Raw genomic sequence first — 17,030 nt, 5'->3', positions numbered from 1 at the left:
GTTTTTTCTCATAGAAGATGAAGTACACAGGAACCTAATGGGCCAACTGAGATGAGATGACTATTCAGTGGCTAACTTGGGTTAGGAAGAAAATTAGGTATTTTCTCCAGATGTTCACTGGTACTTCTTCGCCACCTTATTTCTCATCTGTTCCATAAAGAACCACCAAGAAAGGAAATCAGTTCACCTGATAACTGTGTAATTTCTCACTAACTATAACTGGCTTGCTTCTGGACTAAAACTAGATTGACAGATTTGAATTGCCTAATATGACTATTTTTAATATGGATGTGTATATGTTCTATTCAGCACAAGGAAATAAAGTTTTAGTTGAGGATTCAGCACTAAAATCCTTGAAATCACTTCTCATTTCATAAGTGACATGCTTAATGCAAATAATATGTGCGAATACTTGGGGTCAAAGTTTTCCTGCATTGGTATGGAAGACAAAGAGGTAGTTGGGTGGCTAAAAGTATTTTTTTTTAAAGAAGCTATGATAGCCATTCTTCATGAACATACAAAGTTTCCATAAAGAGAAAAAACCACGCTCAGTTACCATTTGTTACCTGTTTATCCATATCTAAAAAGGCACGTGTTTTCTTCAGGGAAGGAGAAAATGTGGCATAGCCTCAGAATAATTTTTAAAAATCGTTTTCTTATTTACCAGTATGAGTTTTGGAATAGTTTAGCAATAATATTGGTAATAACCATACTTGCAGTCAGTTTTAATAGTGCACAAGCTAGGCACAATGGCTTGCATCTCTAGTCCCAGCCACTTGGGAGGCTGGGGCAGGAGGCTGGCTTGAGCCCAGGAGTCCAGGCTGCAGTGAGCTATGTATGATTAGGCCACTGTAGTCCAGAGGCCTGGGTGACAAAGCGAGACCCTGCCTCTAAAAAAAAAAAAAAAAAAAAAATGCATAAAACACTACATTTTCTGGGAAGCAAAACTAGAAAATGTCTACTTTTAATTAACCAAATATTATTGGTTATAAAGTGTAGGGTTCTGATTTTTGGCTTCTAGTATATAATATATACTTTACCATTGATCAAAATGTTTTAGAATTCCCTACATAACAATCATATTTTAGGGGGAAAAACATGGATTTGGGTATGTGATGTAGTGCGAGAATCCTTTCTTAACAAATTATAAGTCATAGATTTGCGTAGCCTGCAATCTCTCCTGACCTCAGAATTCCTAAAATTGAGGTGGATAAAGAACAAGTCCCAACAGGACAAACATTTCTATGAAGAGCTGCCTTCAGAAATGAGTATGAGTCACAGAAAACTCAGTCTCTATTAGTAATTTGTATCCTACTTTGTTTCAAAAAAAAATTTTTGAGGAGTCAGTGAGACATACAAGGTAAATTAGGTAAAAAGGAGAAAGAAAAACAGAAACACCAAGATGTGAATCCTAAATCCTTGGTAAGACCCGGTCATAAATCATCCTGTACACAGGTCTTTGTAAGTTAAATCAGTGTCTAGGTTAAAAAGGAATAATTGCTATGAAATGCAAGTATCCTTTATAATAAAACCAGAATTTTCCCAAGATTCTTAAAATGATACATTGAACAACTACAGTTTGTAAAGAGGGATACAGACATACTCAGGTAACTGTGATGGCGGCTTCAACTAGCACAATGGCCAATAAAATATTGAATTTTTACTATTAATAGCCCCACACCTTATTGGGGATTGAATAAGAAGCAAAACAGTCATTATGCTGGGTATGCACAGGGTCGGTATCTTGGAAACAGGAATCTAAGAGGGGCATATGTCTGAATAGATGGCTACACATTTGCTCAAGAGTAAGCAAAGAAAATAACAATTTTATTCTGGAAAAAAGGCGCTCAGAACACCTAGCTTGGAGCAATGAAACTTCTGAGATGAACTGCAATGTCCAGCAAGGTTAAGTACAGGATGAGTTGCTGTTTGTTGAAAGTTGGAAGGCACCTACCAAATGTAACTAGTCCAATCAACAATTAACAAGGGCAGCTATCCATTAAGTTTACTCCCAAATCCTAACTAACAATCTTACCTTCTGTATTAAGTGTTTTGTTTCTTTTAACCAAAAGTGGTACCAAGCCCTTAAATGTACAGGCTTGTAAAGGTATCTGATGGATTTGTAACCAGAACTCTCAAATCTCAATAAAACTATTTTAAAAGGGATAAAATATTTGAAGAAGACCCTTCATCAAAGATAGAATGCCAATAAGAACATGGAAAGATAGTCTCATTAGGAAGATGTAAATGAAAACCAAAATGACATACACCTATTAAAACTGAATATAAGCAATTGGAACTCAATAAATTGCTGGAGCAATTGCAAAGCTGTATAGGCACTTTGAGAAAACAGTTTGGCCATTTCTAATAACCCTGTGACAAAGCAATCCCATTCATAGGTATTTACCCAGGTGACATGGAAACTGTTCACATAAACTTGGATGTGAATATAGCAGCTTTATTCATAATCGCTCAAAACTGAAATCAACGAAGTAGCCTTCCAACTGGTGAATGAATAAATTGCTACATCCATGCAATGCTATACCACTTAGGAATAAAAATAACTACTGACAAACAATATGGATAAATCTAAAGCATCATGCTAAATGAAAAGCCAGATTCAAAAGTCTCTAGCCAGTCAGCTACTTGGGAGGCTGGGACAGGAGGATCACTTGAGGCCAGGTGTTCAAGGTTTGTAGTGCCTGTGACTAGCCCCACTGCACTCCAGCTGGACAACATAGGTCCCATCTCTCAAAAAAAGAAAAAACATCTCCATTTATATAGCATTTTGGAAAAGGAAAAACTACAGGAATAGCAAACATAAATGGCCTCCTGAAGTGGGAATGAGTTTACAAGGGGACAGAAGGGAATTTTTAGGGGTAATGTGATCTAGTGCTAGTGATTACATGATTATGTGTTTGACCAAACTCAAAGAACTCTACACTTAAAAAGGAAAAAGTTTTCTTAACCAAAAGTGGTACTAAACCTTTAAAAGAGAAGGTTTAAAAGAAGGGCTAGGACATGTCCATATTTTACCTCACTAGAAATCACATCGGGAAACCATTCCCACTGACCTTGCAGGAGTCTGTGCTGAGCTAATATAGTTTAGCAATACAATTGCAAAAACTGAGGAAAGATTAGGACTAATAAAGAACAGGATGTTAAAACTGGTTCGCAGTTAGGAACACTGAACCAAGCTAATAGCTGAGATATGGGTATCCACCACTTCACCTTTCAGGTTTGTAACTGGTAATTCTGCTCAAGAATCTGTCCTCAATGTTTTCAGCATCCAGAATTAATTTGAGGCAAATCATATCCAGTTCACAAACCAAACTAGATCAGAATTAAAAACGATTCCTTTCACATGAGCTAAAAAACTTGTCTACAAACTCTCAAGTGGACCAATTCTTGTTTTCAACAACAGCCAAAGACATTAAAGAGTAAACTTCATGAATACAGAGATATGGATATTTTTAAATGTAGGTATATATTACATTAAAACCCAGAGGAAAGCCAACACTTTGAGGTACTCTGGCTCCAGAAGAATCTGTTTGACTACTGAGAATCAGTCTGACTATGGAGTGGCTTTTCAGCCAATAGAGCCCACAAACTTAGAGCTTTCAAGTCAAACTCTGGTAGGCAAAGGTGGAGTATATCCTTTTTTTAGTAGGTGAGCCCAAAGGACAATTTGTCAAAATACTAACTGACCCAACCATGAGTTAGACACTAGAGATAGTGTAGTTTCTGCCCTCATGGAGCTGAGTTATATTCACTGGAGTGGGTTTTATCTGCAAAATAGCCAGAGCTACCAAACAGGACTGGCACGTCTAATCTCTAAATCAGAAAAGGGCCATGGGCAGCATTACATCTGGAGAGAGGGGAAGTTGTATTTGATTATTCAATGGGGAGTTATATTCCCTTTGAGGAAAGAGGTAAATTCATCCCAACGCATCATGCTAGGGAGCTAGGGAATTGCTGTAAGAATGTGGAGAACTTGACCTCAGGCTCTGAAAGGTGACCAAGGCACCGTTTAAATAAACCTGGATTGACCCTGAAAGGAATTCTGTTCTCTCTTAAAATGATGTTCAAAATATCAAGGAATAGAACTTCACATCTTTCATATGACAGCAAAGACCCATAATGTGAAAGTGAAATTAACCCATCTGTGAAGTGCTATCTGTGTAGTCACAATAGCCACTGCAGGTCCTAACAAAAGGACCCAGTGGGGCACAAGAGACCTCAATTCTTTAGCCAGCTTTTCCTTGGCCCAGAATGTGGGGACAACTAGAGATCCTCCAAACCAGAGGGTGCTCCTCTGGTCCTCCCAGAGGGGAAATAGACTGTCTTTTGTAAAATTAAGTTGAAAAAGGCTAATACAAAGGACAACTCAACCCCTGCACTGGACAATTAGGAAAACAAGTATAAAATTAATAAAGTTAAAAATGAGAAAAGAAGGCAAAAATGAAGGGAAAGGGAAAAAAGCCCTGACATTTCAAATGAAAGAAATAAAGGCTAATACAAAAAATTTTTAAATATTTTAAAATCAAAATAAAAAGTAGAAAGTTAGAACATCTTCACATCTCAATAAAATTTTTAAACAGTTTTTAAGAAAGCTTTAAATAAAATGACAAGCTAATGTACAAAGTAAAAGACATCTAGACTAAGATACAATTAAAACCGACATAAGAGTGAAGTATGTGAAAGTATTCAGGCGATAGGAATAAAAAGAAATTTCATGAAAATCATAACCTATATTTAATAACAAAAAAACAGACAGAGGTAAACAAACCACAGCACAGCAAAAGAAAAATCCAATAATAACTAGAAGTTGAGGGATAAAGATCTGGAAAAAGTTCCTTTGGTGGTGGCAATGGTGGTGGTGGTGGTAGTGGAGTGTGAGTGTATTTTTGGCTCCTCAGGGAAGAAAAGGAAAGAAGCAGAGAGCACAGATGCTCTTTGAAGCTTCTCCGTTTGCCGAGGCTCATGTCTCTAACGGCACCGTGAACCTCATCCCTGCAGTGTGGCAGTTTCCTAACGCAGCAAACAGAAAGCTTCGCACGTCCTGCACCAGCTACTAATGAACATCCTGGATAAGTTCTCTTTTATTGGAGATGATCTTTATAATCATACCTTATACATATTTTAGAAATATAATTAGAAGTAAAATGAAAGCAAAATCTTAATTAAAAATTATTTTTTTTAAATAAACCTTTATTATAGAATACCAAATTGGATTTACTCTGATGTATTAACAAAAGCATAATACATGCCAGTAAACAGGAATTTCCAACTTACTGGACAACTCAGTAACTCAACTGAACCCTTGGTTTTAGCTAGTGGCAAACATCAGTCACTGCTTCACATTTAAGCATGTAAATCCATCCTACTTCACATTTAAGGAGCAACTCAGCATAGGGTCACCCTGCTCTTCCCCGTTAGAAATGCACTGAAAAGAGACAAGCCCGGAGAAGAAGAGAAGAGGCTGTATGGGAAGTAGGGGCTGAAGTAAAATTCTTTCATTACCTTGAGTGAGGTGGTGGTGGTGGGTGTTATTTTTACCAGGTCCACATGGGTCAGTTTGATCATAAAACAACCCACGGTAAGATTTCGTTTGTGGAATGTGGTAAGCATGGTCATATCCTAATTCTCTCCTAGGGTTTGGCAGTGTCTCTGGTCACACACCTACACTCAGGGGTGAGAGAGACGCTAATGCTGTCCCCTGGGCCTTCCTCAGATGCCACAGTGCCTCCTGCCCTAGGAAGACTGAAAAGATGGCTCTCTTTTCCTTACAGATTACTGGCTCAGTATCAGGAGTGGAGGTAGGGAGGTATTGTCAACTCCAGAAGAGTTGAGTCCACGGTTTATCCCACAGTGGATGCATTAGGCTTTCTAGAGCTTCACTGAGATTGTCAGTAATAGGCAATCACCTTTCTGTACTTACGAAACATTTCTTAAAATTCTCTTGGGTTTGACTCAAAAAAGTGACCAGGTTGAAAGTTACTCTGTTGTTCTTGAAGACAAACGCAATTCCTTTTAAGTTATAAATCGGCACCTATGTCCTGTCGTTGAGCATGTCTTCACTCCAGCCCCGGTTTCTGGCCTCCATGTAGACTGAGGCGTTGCACTGCCGCATGGTGTATTCCATCTCAACCAGCTGGCAGCACCCGACGGTCAACTTCGCCCTAGGAGAAAAGGCATGTTCAATCACCGCGAGACAGCCGCGGAGATAAACATTCGTTCTTTTTCTTTTATTTTAGATTCCTGAATTGACAAAAATTGTATATGTTTAGTGTAAACAACATGTTTTGAACTACGTATACATTGTAGAATGGCTCAATCGAGCTAATTACCATGTATTCAGATTTTTTTTGTGGTGAGAGCACCTAAAATCTACTTAGTGATTTTCAAAATATAACACATTGTTATTAACTAAAGTCACCATGTTGTATAATAGATTTCTTAAACTTACTCCTCCTTTTTAACTGAAATTTTGTGTCCTTCGGTCACCATCTCTCCCATCCCCCACTCCCCTATGCAGACCCGTGTGTGAGCAGGGCTGTGCGGGGAGTCCGAGTATTCACCTGCAACTAGCTCAAGAAAACAGCATATGCTGGTACGGGGGGGAAAAAAGAAGAAGAAGAAGAAAAGAAACTGTTTATCTGAGGAATGCAAGTATCTAAATGATCAGGCCCAGAGAGGCATTAGAATGAAACAGGGTCACATCACTCCCCTTTGAGCTAAATAATTATCTCTCAAAGCCACTTGCTATGTGGGCTCTAGACTAACTGACGCCGAGAAGCCATAAAATGCCATACACCTCTTTTCCCCATACCGGCGTCTGCTGTTTTCTGGAGGCAGTCACAGGCAGGACTCAGCCTCCCCCGCACAGCCCTGCTCACAGGCGCGTCTGCACTCCTAGCCCAGTGAATCCTTCTGGAGACGCTCTCTTGGGAGGTGAGGCTGGGGGGCTCGGCTGAGGCACTTCCCAGGTACCTCCACCGAGACCTCCTGTTGGAGCCCTTGGCTGAGGTATTTTTCCTGACTCTGACTCAGTACTTCTCCACTCCTAGCTCTTCCTCTTCCTGGCCCCCCAGGTCCTATGCTATTAACAGAAACCTTGCTGAGTAGTAATCATCATTCTTCAATGCACTCAAGATACTAAATATATTTGATTTCTCTTCAAAATCACTCTTTTGGGTATAAGAGAGGGCTTATTAATTAACGTCATAATTCAAATCCCTGGCATAGTAATGGAAAGAAAACACAGAATAAAAATAGGTATAACTATTTTAAATATGAACATTCAACTCGACCCCTGAGCCTTCCTCCCCACCCCCCAAAAAAACTTCCAAAAGCAAACTGAAGTCAAAATAATTCTAGGCATCTTATTAGACCATCCTTCAAGAGACTCTGGCCTCTATGTTGTCTACAGTGAGCTTTTTACACTTTCAAAAATATGGCTAAGATTGGAAGATATTCTATGTTTGACACAAATCTCACACAAACCTTTAAATGTGGATTATCTGTAAAGATATATATATATAAGAGTACAATTGATTCATTGGTAGTCAGAAGATTAAGGTAAGAAATCATATTCTCCCCAACTACAACACATGGAAGGGGGGATACAGCTAGGAACGGGTGAAGGTCTGTTTTGTTAGCTGAATGGTAGGCATACGGATGTTCTTTAAACCAGCTGATTTTCAAAACATGGTCTGGGACCACCAGGGAATCTAAGATTCTTTTAGAGGGTGTGCAAAGTCAAAGAGGTCAAAGCTGTTTTCATGGTAAGAATAAGACATCATACGCCTTTTGCATTTTCATTCTCAAAAAAGTGAACAACAGTTTTCCAGCAATATATGCATGACATGATTATTGCAACCAACTGAATGCAAAAGCTAAGAATCACACTGTCTTCTATTAAGCCAGACATTAAAAGATTTGTAAAAATGTATAAAATGCCAATTTTGACAGTAATATTTTTTGTTTGGGGAAAAAATGTTTTCATAATAATATATTATTTATTTTAACATGTAGTTATTTTTAAATGAATTAATAAACATTTTTAAATTCTAAGTTCTAATACAGTAAATATAGATAGATATAACCCACGTAAACAAAAGCTCTTTGGGAATCTTCAATAATTTTTTTTTTTTTTTTTTTTGAGACAGAGTCTCACTTTATTGCCCGGGCTAGAGTGAGTGCCGTGGCGTCAGCCTAGCTCACAGCAACCTCACACTCCTGGGCTTAAGCGATCCTACTGCCTCAGCCTCCCGAGTAGCTGGTACTACAGGCATGCGCCACCATGCCCGGCTAATTTTTATGTATATATATTTTTAGTTGGCCAGATAATTTCTTTCTATTTTTAGTAGAGACGGGGTCTCGCTCAGGCTGGTCTCGAACTCCTGAGCTCAAACGATCCGCCCGCCTCGGCCTCCCAGAGTGCTGGGATTACAGGCGTGAGCCACCGCGCCCGGCCGGGAATCTTCAATAATTTTAAAAAAATTTTTTTTTAATTTAAAAAAAGGAGTCTTGGAGCCAAAAAGTTTGAGAACCACTTTAAACCTTATGGCTGACAGACACACACACACCCCACATACTTACACTCACACACACCCACAGTCTTTTGGTATGTATGTATAAGAAATAGTAATAAAGGTTAAAAAAATCACAGAGTAGTGAAAAGACATAAGAACACTTCACCACCACCCCAAGTGGTGCTTTACGTGGTGAAAGCTTGTTACAATGGTGTATCTATATATAGATGTGACTTACCGATACTCAGTTTGAGAAACACAATCATAAAGTTCCTGGGCAGTAAATCTGACATTTTTATTTACCTGAAAAGAACCAAAATATAGCTATTAAAAATACATATTAAATCAAATGGGTGATAAGAGCACAATTAGAGTGGCCCATATTCTGAGGGAGCAGAATGTCAATAATTATTGCATAAAAAAAGATTAAACAGTAACAATAAGAAATTCAGTGACCATATGCTAACACTGAACTGTGTGCAAAAATATTAGTCCTATTGTTACAACTCAATCTGTTCATAAAAGGAGTAGAGGTGAGATAAGCCTGGATGTAGTGGAGATCAAATGAACAGAAAAAAACGTAATGCTATATAAACTGTGTGAAAGGTCTGTCTTATTTAGGACAAAGTTTGATTTACAGATATTTTCAAAAGAAATGTATTTTTCAGATTTTTGAGGTCTACATATTTAAACTAATATGTTTAAGTTAAAAAACATCTGTTATAATTCAGAGATATAATTTACAATACCATAAATATAGAAATTCTCCATCAAACAAAAACTAGCTGTGGCTCACATATGGAAGACACAGTGAAGGAATCCTTTATTTCTTAAAGCTTACTACCGATTTAGGCTATATTCTATTTATGTGCAAGGAAGAACCTGGAAACTTGTAGAGGAAAATCCTTTTTATCAGATAACTCAACAAATAGCATATTGCCTAAATTTTCAGAAATTTAGAATTAGGGGAAGGAAACTCAATAAGACCATTTTCTATTCCATTGACTCTTTTTTCTTTTTTTTTTTTTTTTTGAGACAGTGTCTCGCTCTGTCGCCCTGGCTAGAGTGCCGTGGCATCAGCCTAGCTCACTGCAACCTCAAACTCCTGGGCTCAAGCGATCCTCCTGCCTCAGCCTCCCGAGTAGCTGGGACTACAGGCATGTACCACCGTGCTCAGCTAATTTTTTCTATATATATATTTTTAGTTGGCCAGATAATTTCTTTCTATTTTTAGTAGAGATGGGGTCTCGCTCTTGCTCAGGCTAGTCTCGAACTCCTGACCTCAAGCAATCCTCCCGCCTCAGCCTTCCAGAGTGCTAGGATTACAGGCATGAGCCACTGCGTCCGGCCCTCCATTGACTATTTAAATTATTTTAAGCCAGGCATGGTGGCTCACTCCTGTAATACCAGCATTTTGGGAGGCCACGGCAGGAGGATTGCTTGAGGCCAGGAGTTCCAGACCAACCTGGGCAACATAGTTAAGACCCTGTTTCTATAAAAAAAAAAATAAAAAAAAAAATAAAAAAAATATATATATACACACACACACACACACACATATATATATATATTTTAAATGTTACTAGCTGGTATGCATTTTTTGGTAGCAAAAACTGTTCTTACCTTGATTTAATTAATACTGATTTAAAGATTCATATTATAAAAGTCTTCTATAGAGTTCAGGGTATTGCTTATTTTTAAAAATTCCATGACCTTCTTCAATGTTTTCACAGAAAAGTTTACCACATTTGTGTAGAAAATGTTTCATTTATTGAAAGTTAAAAAATACATAGTTTTCAAATATATATCCTAATATTTTTCTTAAAATGAGGATTATTTCTATATTTAATGATGCATATTTATATTTAATGACTTTATATAAAATTGGTATATTTAATAATTTACCCCAAGTTTAATGAAGTTTATAATTTTTATTGAAAGAATCTTCTCAAAATGTTCTAAAATATATATTTAAACTATCAACCAGTCCACTTACTTCTTTACATGTTCTGCCCTTATCCCAAGGGTCTTTGATAGCTTTACTACTGCTCCACATGTCAGGACCTACAATATGTCCAAACTTAGGCCACCAAATGTCAATCCATTGAAGATGTTTGATCAGAGGATGAAGGGAATAATACATTTTCTATCAACTGTTAAGAAAAATCGGCTGAAAAACTGATTTTCAGCCTGATATAATATGAATACAAAACAATTCCTTCAGCTTTTAATATATCTTTTTTTTTAAGTATCTAGATTTATCTTTAGTTTTAAAAGCAACCATCCACATACATTCAGACATTTATCTAAGAACACAGCTGGCATATAAAGGTGACATGGCTCCAGGTTATAGCAAATAACTTAGAAAGTAGGCAGTAATTTACTAATAAAAACTGAAGGACAAATACATGATGGTCTAGCCTGAAATATCTTGCCTTATCATATTCATGAATTTGACTATTAAGACATTTTTACTTACTCACATTGGGACATTCTAAATTATACTGTAAATATCATCTCTATGCTTAAATACACAATTTTAATTTCCAGGGAACAAACAGTTGATAAAACATGTCCTTGTCACTAAACATTGGAGTTGTGACTATAAAGTGGATTGTAGAATTGGTGTCGTTACTTTTTTAGCTGTATACTCACAATGAAAGCCAAATACTAGTAATGGCTCAATTATTTTTAATTCTTAAAAATTCAAGAACAAAAGGCAAAGGTTAAGTATAAAAATAGTCAAACTTCTTAAAAGATTTAGATGATCCTATCACTGTTTTTGATATGAGACTAATATCTCCAATGTAGTAATTGGTGTAGGAGAAGAAATTCTTCTAAGAGAAATGATTTTAAAAATCTGATAATCAGCTGGGTATGGTGGCATGCACCTATAGTCCCAGCTACTCAGGAGGCTGAGGCAGAAGGATCACTTGAGCCCAGGAGTTCGAGGCTATAGTGAGCTATGATCCTGTCTGTGAATAGCCACTGCACTCCAGCCTGGCCAACACAGCAAGACTCATCTCTCAAATTAAAAAAAAAAAAATTGGACATCAAAATTAGACCCCCATATTCTTATGAATAATAAGTATTTTCTGTCAACACTCTTAACAATAGATACTAAACTCAAAAAGACCTATGCCCCAGGATTTTCCAGGAGATGTAATTTTAAAATTGTCCTATTGTTTCTAAACATTTTTATTGTTAGATTCAATGTCTTAATTCAAAATTCAGAAAGATGAAATAATTATATGAATTATCTCAAAAGAAGAAATCTTAATAATCACATAATGTGTTAAGGCTTATTATTAAAAAAACATATATGAACATCCTTCTTTGCCTTTATTTGAATAGGGTAATGCTTATTGAACACTTACTCTGTGCCTGGTACTGTTGGGAACACTTTATATATATTACATTATTTAGTCTTTATAGAATATCTATAATTTATCTACTGTTGTTATTCCCATTTTACAGATGAAGAAACTGAGACAAGGAGAATTAAATAACTTCCTAGATCATACACCAACATTTAAACACAGGTAGTCATAAAAAAAATAAACACAGGCAGTCTGACCTCAGAGTATGTGTTATTTATTTTTTATTTTTGTTATTTCTTTTTATATAATTCTTTCTTTTTTAAATAATTTTTCTCTTATCCTTTTAGTTTCTTTTTCTTTTAGATGTAGCTCCTGATTATGTAAGATTCTGTGTTCTTAATCACTAGGTTCTTAATGGAAGAAGTGGCATACAAAAAGCTAAATAAAGCGAACCAGGAATAAAAGGAAAGAAACAGAGTTTGACTCCATAAGAAATGTGAGACCTGAAAATATGTCCTACCTCTTTATTTAAAGTGTTTTATTGGCCGGGCACGGTGGCTCACGCCTGTAATCCTAGCACTCTGGGAGGCCGAGGCAGGAGGATCACTCAAGGTCAGGAGTTGAGACCAGCCTGAGCAAGAGCGAGACCCCGTCTCTACTAAAAATAGCAAGAAATTAGCTGGACAACTAAAAATATATAGAAAAAATTAGCCAGGCAAGGTGGCGCATGCCTGTAGTCCCAGCTACTCAGGCGGCTGAGGCAGGAGGATCGCTTGAGCCCAGGAGTTTGAGGTTGCTGTGAGCTAGGCTGATGCCACGGCACTCTCGCCTGGTCAACGGAGCAAGACTGTCTCCAAAAAAAAAAAAAAAAAAAATTGTTTTATTAAGTACACACACAGACAAAAACACAAAATTAAAAAGTAGGTATACACAGACAACATGCACAAAGAGTTTTAGGCAAGTAGAAATTGAAAATCAACAGAATAGTTTCCTTGGTTGAGCAACGATGAGGAAAGCATGCAGGCTAATTTACAAAATACACTGGAACCTCATCACAGCTCTAACTCCAGGGTCTATGCTGCTGCTATAGAGGAAATTAAATTATAATTTTCTTTTCCAGTAATTACTGCTTCTCAACCAGAGGTATTTCTCCCTCTCTGGGGGCCGTTTTGTATATGTGAGTTGGGTGGAGTGGTGGAATGTTTTTGGTTGTCAGTAACTGGGACAGCTATGGGCATTTAGTACCTGGAGTTCACGGATGTTAAACATCCTGCAATGTTCCACAATGAAGAAAGGACCTGTCCAAAATGCCAATAGTACCCCTGATGACAAACAATTCCATATTGGAGAAAGTGTGTTATTTTAGGACTCTACAGAATTTTTACTTAGGGAACAAAAGAAAGAACTGAGTATGTCACTGGCAGGGAAAAGGAGGAAGAAAATGGGCAGATGCATTTCAAAGCATAGAAAGTTGCAGATATGTGGGAGGAACAAGCCTAGAGATTGTGCAATATGAGGACTATAGTTAATAATATTGTATTGTAGTTGGGGATTTTGGTAAAAGAGTAAATTTCAGGTGCTCTTGTCATACACACAAAAAGGATAACTATGTGAGATACGGTGGATATACTGATTTACTTAACTATTTCACTATGTATAATATACCAAAACAGCATGTTGTATACCTTAAACATATATAATTTTTTACACGTGATATTAGCCAAAAGGCCAGGAAGCAATTATATAAACAAATTTTTTAAATGGAGAAAAAAAACTATGTCACTAACAAACTTCTATGGCATTCAAGAATTTAATACAAAGCAAATAGCAATTAGATAGCATTCCATTATGTTTTATAACTCCTACTATGCTTATTTACAGTAAAACTTGTTTATAATGGAAATGTCATAATCATTTAAAAATATTTCTCATACCTCATGCTTGATTAGGAAGTTATAGAGGGTCTCAACATCTTGATAATTACTGTTGGGAGCCAAAATTCTAAAAAACAAAACAAAACAAAAACAAACGAGGAGAAATGATTGATTTAAGAAAAAAGAGTATCTTGACCTTTCTCCCAAAACATACTCATACTGTGAGAGATAACTTATTGTTTAATAAGCTTAAAGGTTTACAACATTTGTCAATTAAAAATTATAAAACCATGAGCTTAATTAAAAAGAGATCAATTTATTAAAATGTGTTCACTTATTTGATACTTATAGCATGAATTAATCAACAACCATAAGCATTCATACATGTGAAATTACAGTTCACATTTTGAGTTTCAATAACACAAATTTCTCAAAAAATAGAAATGTGAAGTGTTGTTACATTCCATATCTTTTAATCTGCAGATAAAGCTTGGAGATTTCCCACAGAAATGTTCAACCAGTCCAAATGGACAACTGATGAAACTATCAGACACTTAAAAGAAATCCTAATGAAAGACTGTGACTAAATTCAAATAACAATGTTTGAACTATTATCCTAGCACTCCATGAAAAATGAGTAGTTATCAGACTGTGTCAATTGTTGGGCATAACGCTGATTCATAAAAATAACAAAGACAGAAACACAGAAGAAATAAAAATAAAGAAGGCAGGAAAATATTTTTCCTTCTAGCAGTAAAGTATTAATACTCATTTCTTCTCATTTTCCTATACTAAATATTTCTTAGTCATTTTAGCATGAACAATTTTCTTCTTTTGTAAAAAAGAAAAAGAAAAGGAAACCAGTCCTGTCATTATTATACAGTATAGTGGTTCTGAGTATCTCAGTTTGTCTAGCTGTGTGACCTAAGATGAGTTGTTTAACTTCTATGTGCTTTATTTTCCTCATCTGTTAAATGAGGATAATAGTCCCTCTTCCCTAAGGCTATTGAGAGAATTAAATGAGTTATTATCAGAAAAGCCATTTTAACAGTGTTTAGTATATAGCCAGTACTATACAGTATATGTCAATTATATTAATAACAACTATCATTATCACCTAATACAAATGCTCCTCAACTTAGCCCCGTCATAAGTTGAAAATATCTTAAGTTGAAGTGCATTTTTCAATTTATGATGGGTTTATTGGGAGGAAACTCCACAGTTTGTCAAGGAACATACTGAATGTGTAATCGCTTTCACACCATCATAAAGTTGAAAATGCTTTGACTTTTCATGAAACCATTGTAAATTGGGAACCATTTATAGTTACAAACCACAAAATAAGTGAATGATGATATAACTCATAGGAAATCCAGCCAACTCAATTTTTACATTTCTAGTGACTTTTAATTATAACAACGTCTCTAGGTCTTCATGACTTTGCCAATGCTTAGTACTGTCAGACTTCAGAATTAACTAGTCTCAATAACCTTAATTGCATCTTTAGACTATTTGGCCTTTATTATACTTGTGGGAAAGCTTTTATAAATAATTTTGCAGGACATAGTCAAATTTTTTTTTAAATGCTATGCTTCCTTGGAGGGTGCACATAAAGGATATCTTTAATAATATATAAAAATCTGCATCAGAATATCAATTTCATGGAAAAACTTTTTCTCCCAAAAAGCAATTTTAAAATACAAAAAGAGGCAGGGCTCACGCCTATAGTCCTAGCACTCTGGGAGGCTGAAGCGGGAGGATCAATTGAGGCCAGGAGGTGGAGACCAGCCTGAGCTGGAGAGTTGGAGACCCCGCCTCTATCAAAAAACAAAACAAAACAAAAAAATACTAAAGCTTCTAGCCAAACAAACAAACAAACAAAAAACCCTGAGGATAACACATTGAGGAGGACATAATTTGCTTAAAAACATGAAAACAAAGCTATCTAGGTAAGTTAAACCAATCCTCTAGAAAGGCAATGGGAAACAAACTAGAGTGTATTCTAACTTTGCAATCCAGTGAAAACAAACTGTAAACATTGTGGAATAATTTAGACCTATTCTTTTTTTATGGCTTTAGCAATAATCCAAACTGTTCATAAAAGAGGGTGAGAACAAATTAGATGAAACAAGATGTTTTATATTAAGAGCCTTGTAAGTTTCAAGTTTCTGATATCACAAAAGAACATACTTAACTAGGGAGTAAAATTAACATTTCTCTGTCCTGAAATCCTTTGTAGAAAAACTAGTTTTAGAGAAGTTAGTGATTTGTTTATAGCAACAAGTCATATCCAAAGAAAGAAATTTTAAAAATTACATTATTCTAGTTTTCCAATTAGCAAAAAATTAAATTTTTTTAACTCCTACCTTGGTTTTATGTATTTTTTAAAATTTACTGAAGTATAATTTATATACCATAAAATGTACTCAGTTTAACAATTTGATGATTTTTTAAAATAAATTTACAAATCTGTATAAGGATCACCCCAATCCAATTTTAGAACATTTTCTTCACCTAGAAAAGATCCCTTTTGCCCATTTGTGGTGATTCTTTTTTTTTTTTTTTTTTAATTTTTCAAGACTTCTTCATTCTTCATGCAGCAATTCTTTGTTCTTACCTCCAACCCCAACTCCAGTCAACCCCTAAGCTACTCTTTGTCTCTACAGAGTTGCCTTGTCTGGACTACATTGATTTCTTTGTCTGTAAGTTCTTTCCCTCTTACCCTCACAAAAGCAAAACTCCAGTAGATAATGCCTAACCCTCACAATGTATTTGATGAGTAAATACAAAAGTAAAATGCATACTAAAGATGCCCAGATCAGAACAAGAGACCCTCTATTCTCTCATTCAACAAACATTTGAGACCTACTATGAGCCAAGCACTGTTGTAGGCCCTTGGATGCAACAATGAACAAAAAGACAAAGATCCAGAGTAGACCAAAGCATCATAGTTTCAAAGAGCATAAGAAAGAAAAAAATCCTGACCAAGCACAGGGAGATAATGAAAGACGAAAAATACCTCATTTTTGTCCATTTGGCAGTCTCTTCCCACTTTTTAACTGCTACTTGTAAACAAAATAAGAATCACAGGAATCTTAAGTTTCTAAGAAAGAAGTCATTTGTTCCAAATCTAAATAGTTGATTATTTCCAAAATATGACAGAATTATATTCTAATGAAGAAAGGTTTATTGGTATGTCAGCATCATTCACAGATACATCACTTTTATAATCAGAATAAAACTATACATGTTATTTTTTGAAACCAGGATGTACATTATAGGATTTGTTATAAAATGTT

At 35.9% G+C, this 17,030-nt stretch overlaps 1 protein-coding gene across 5 annotated transcripts in view; it reads right to left on the bottom strand.

The window, feature by feature from the left end:
• Window positions 1-5,100: 5,100 nt before the first annotated feature.
• Window positions 5,101-17,030, bottom strand: part of SWT1 (SWT1 RNA endoribonuclease homolog) — a 72,464-nt gene continuing 60,534 nt past the window's right edge. For 4 of the 5 annotated variants that reach the window (XM_045536411.1, XM_045536409.1, XM_045536408.1 and 1 more), the window contains 3 exons: window positions 13,792-13,858; window positions 8,776-8,840; window positions 5,101-6,182 (listed from right to left, as the gene is read on the bottom strand). In XM_045536411.1, the coding sequence (XP_045392367.1) occupies window positions 6,053-6,182; window positions 8,776-8,840; window positions 13,792-13,858 (262 nt within the window). In that variant the 3' untranslated portion in view covers window positions 5,101-6,052. Of the gene's footprint in view, window positions 6,183-8,775; window positions 8,841-13,788; window positions 13,859-17,030 lie in introns of those variants that run through there. The other variant, XR_006731107.1, reaches the window with a different exon arrangement.

Source organism: Lemur catta, chromosome 23 (genome assembly GCF_020740605.2).
Source record: "Lemur catta isolate mLemCat1 chromosome 23, mLemCat1.pri, whole genome shotgun sequence".
Lineage (NCBI taxonomy): Eukaryota > Metazoa > Chordata > Mammalia > Primates > Lemuridae > Lemur > Lemur catta.
The sequence above is the reverse complement of the archived record's forward strand: the minus strand, read 5'-3'. Positions and strand labels throughout refer to the sequence as shown.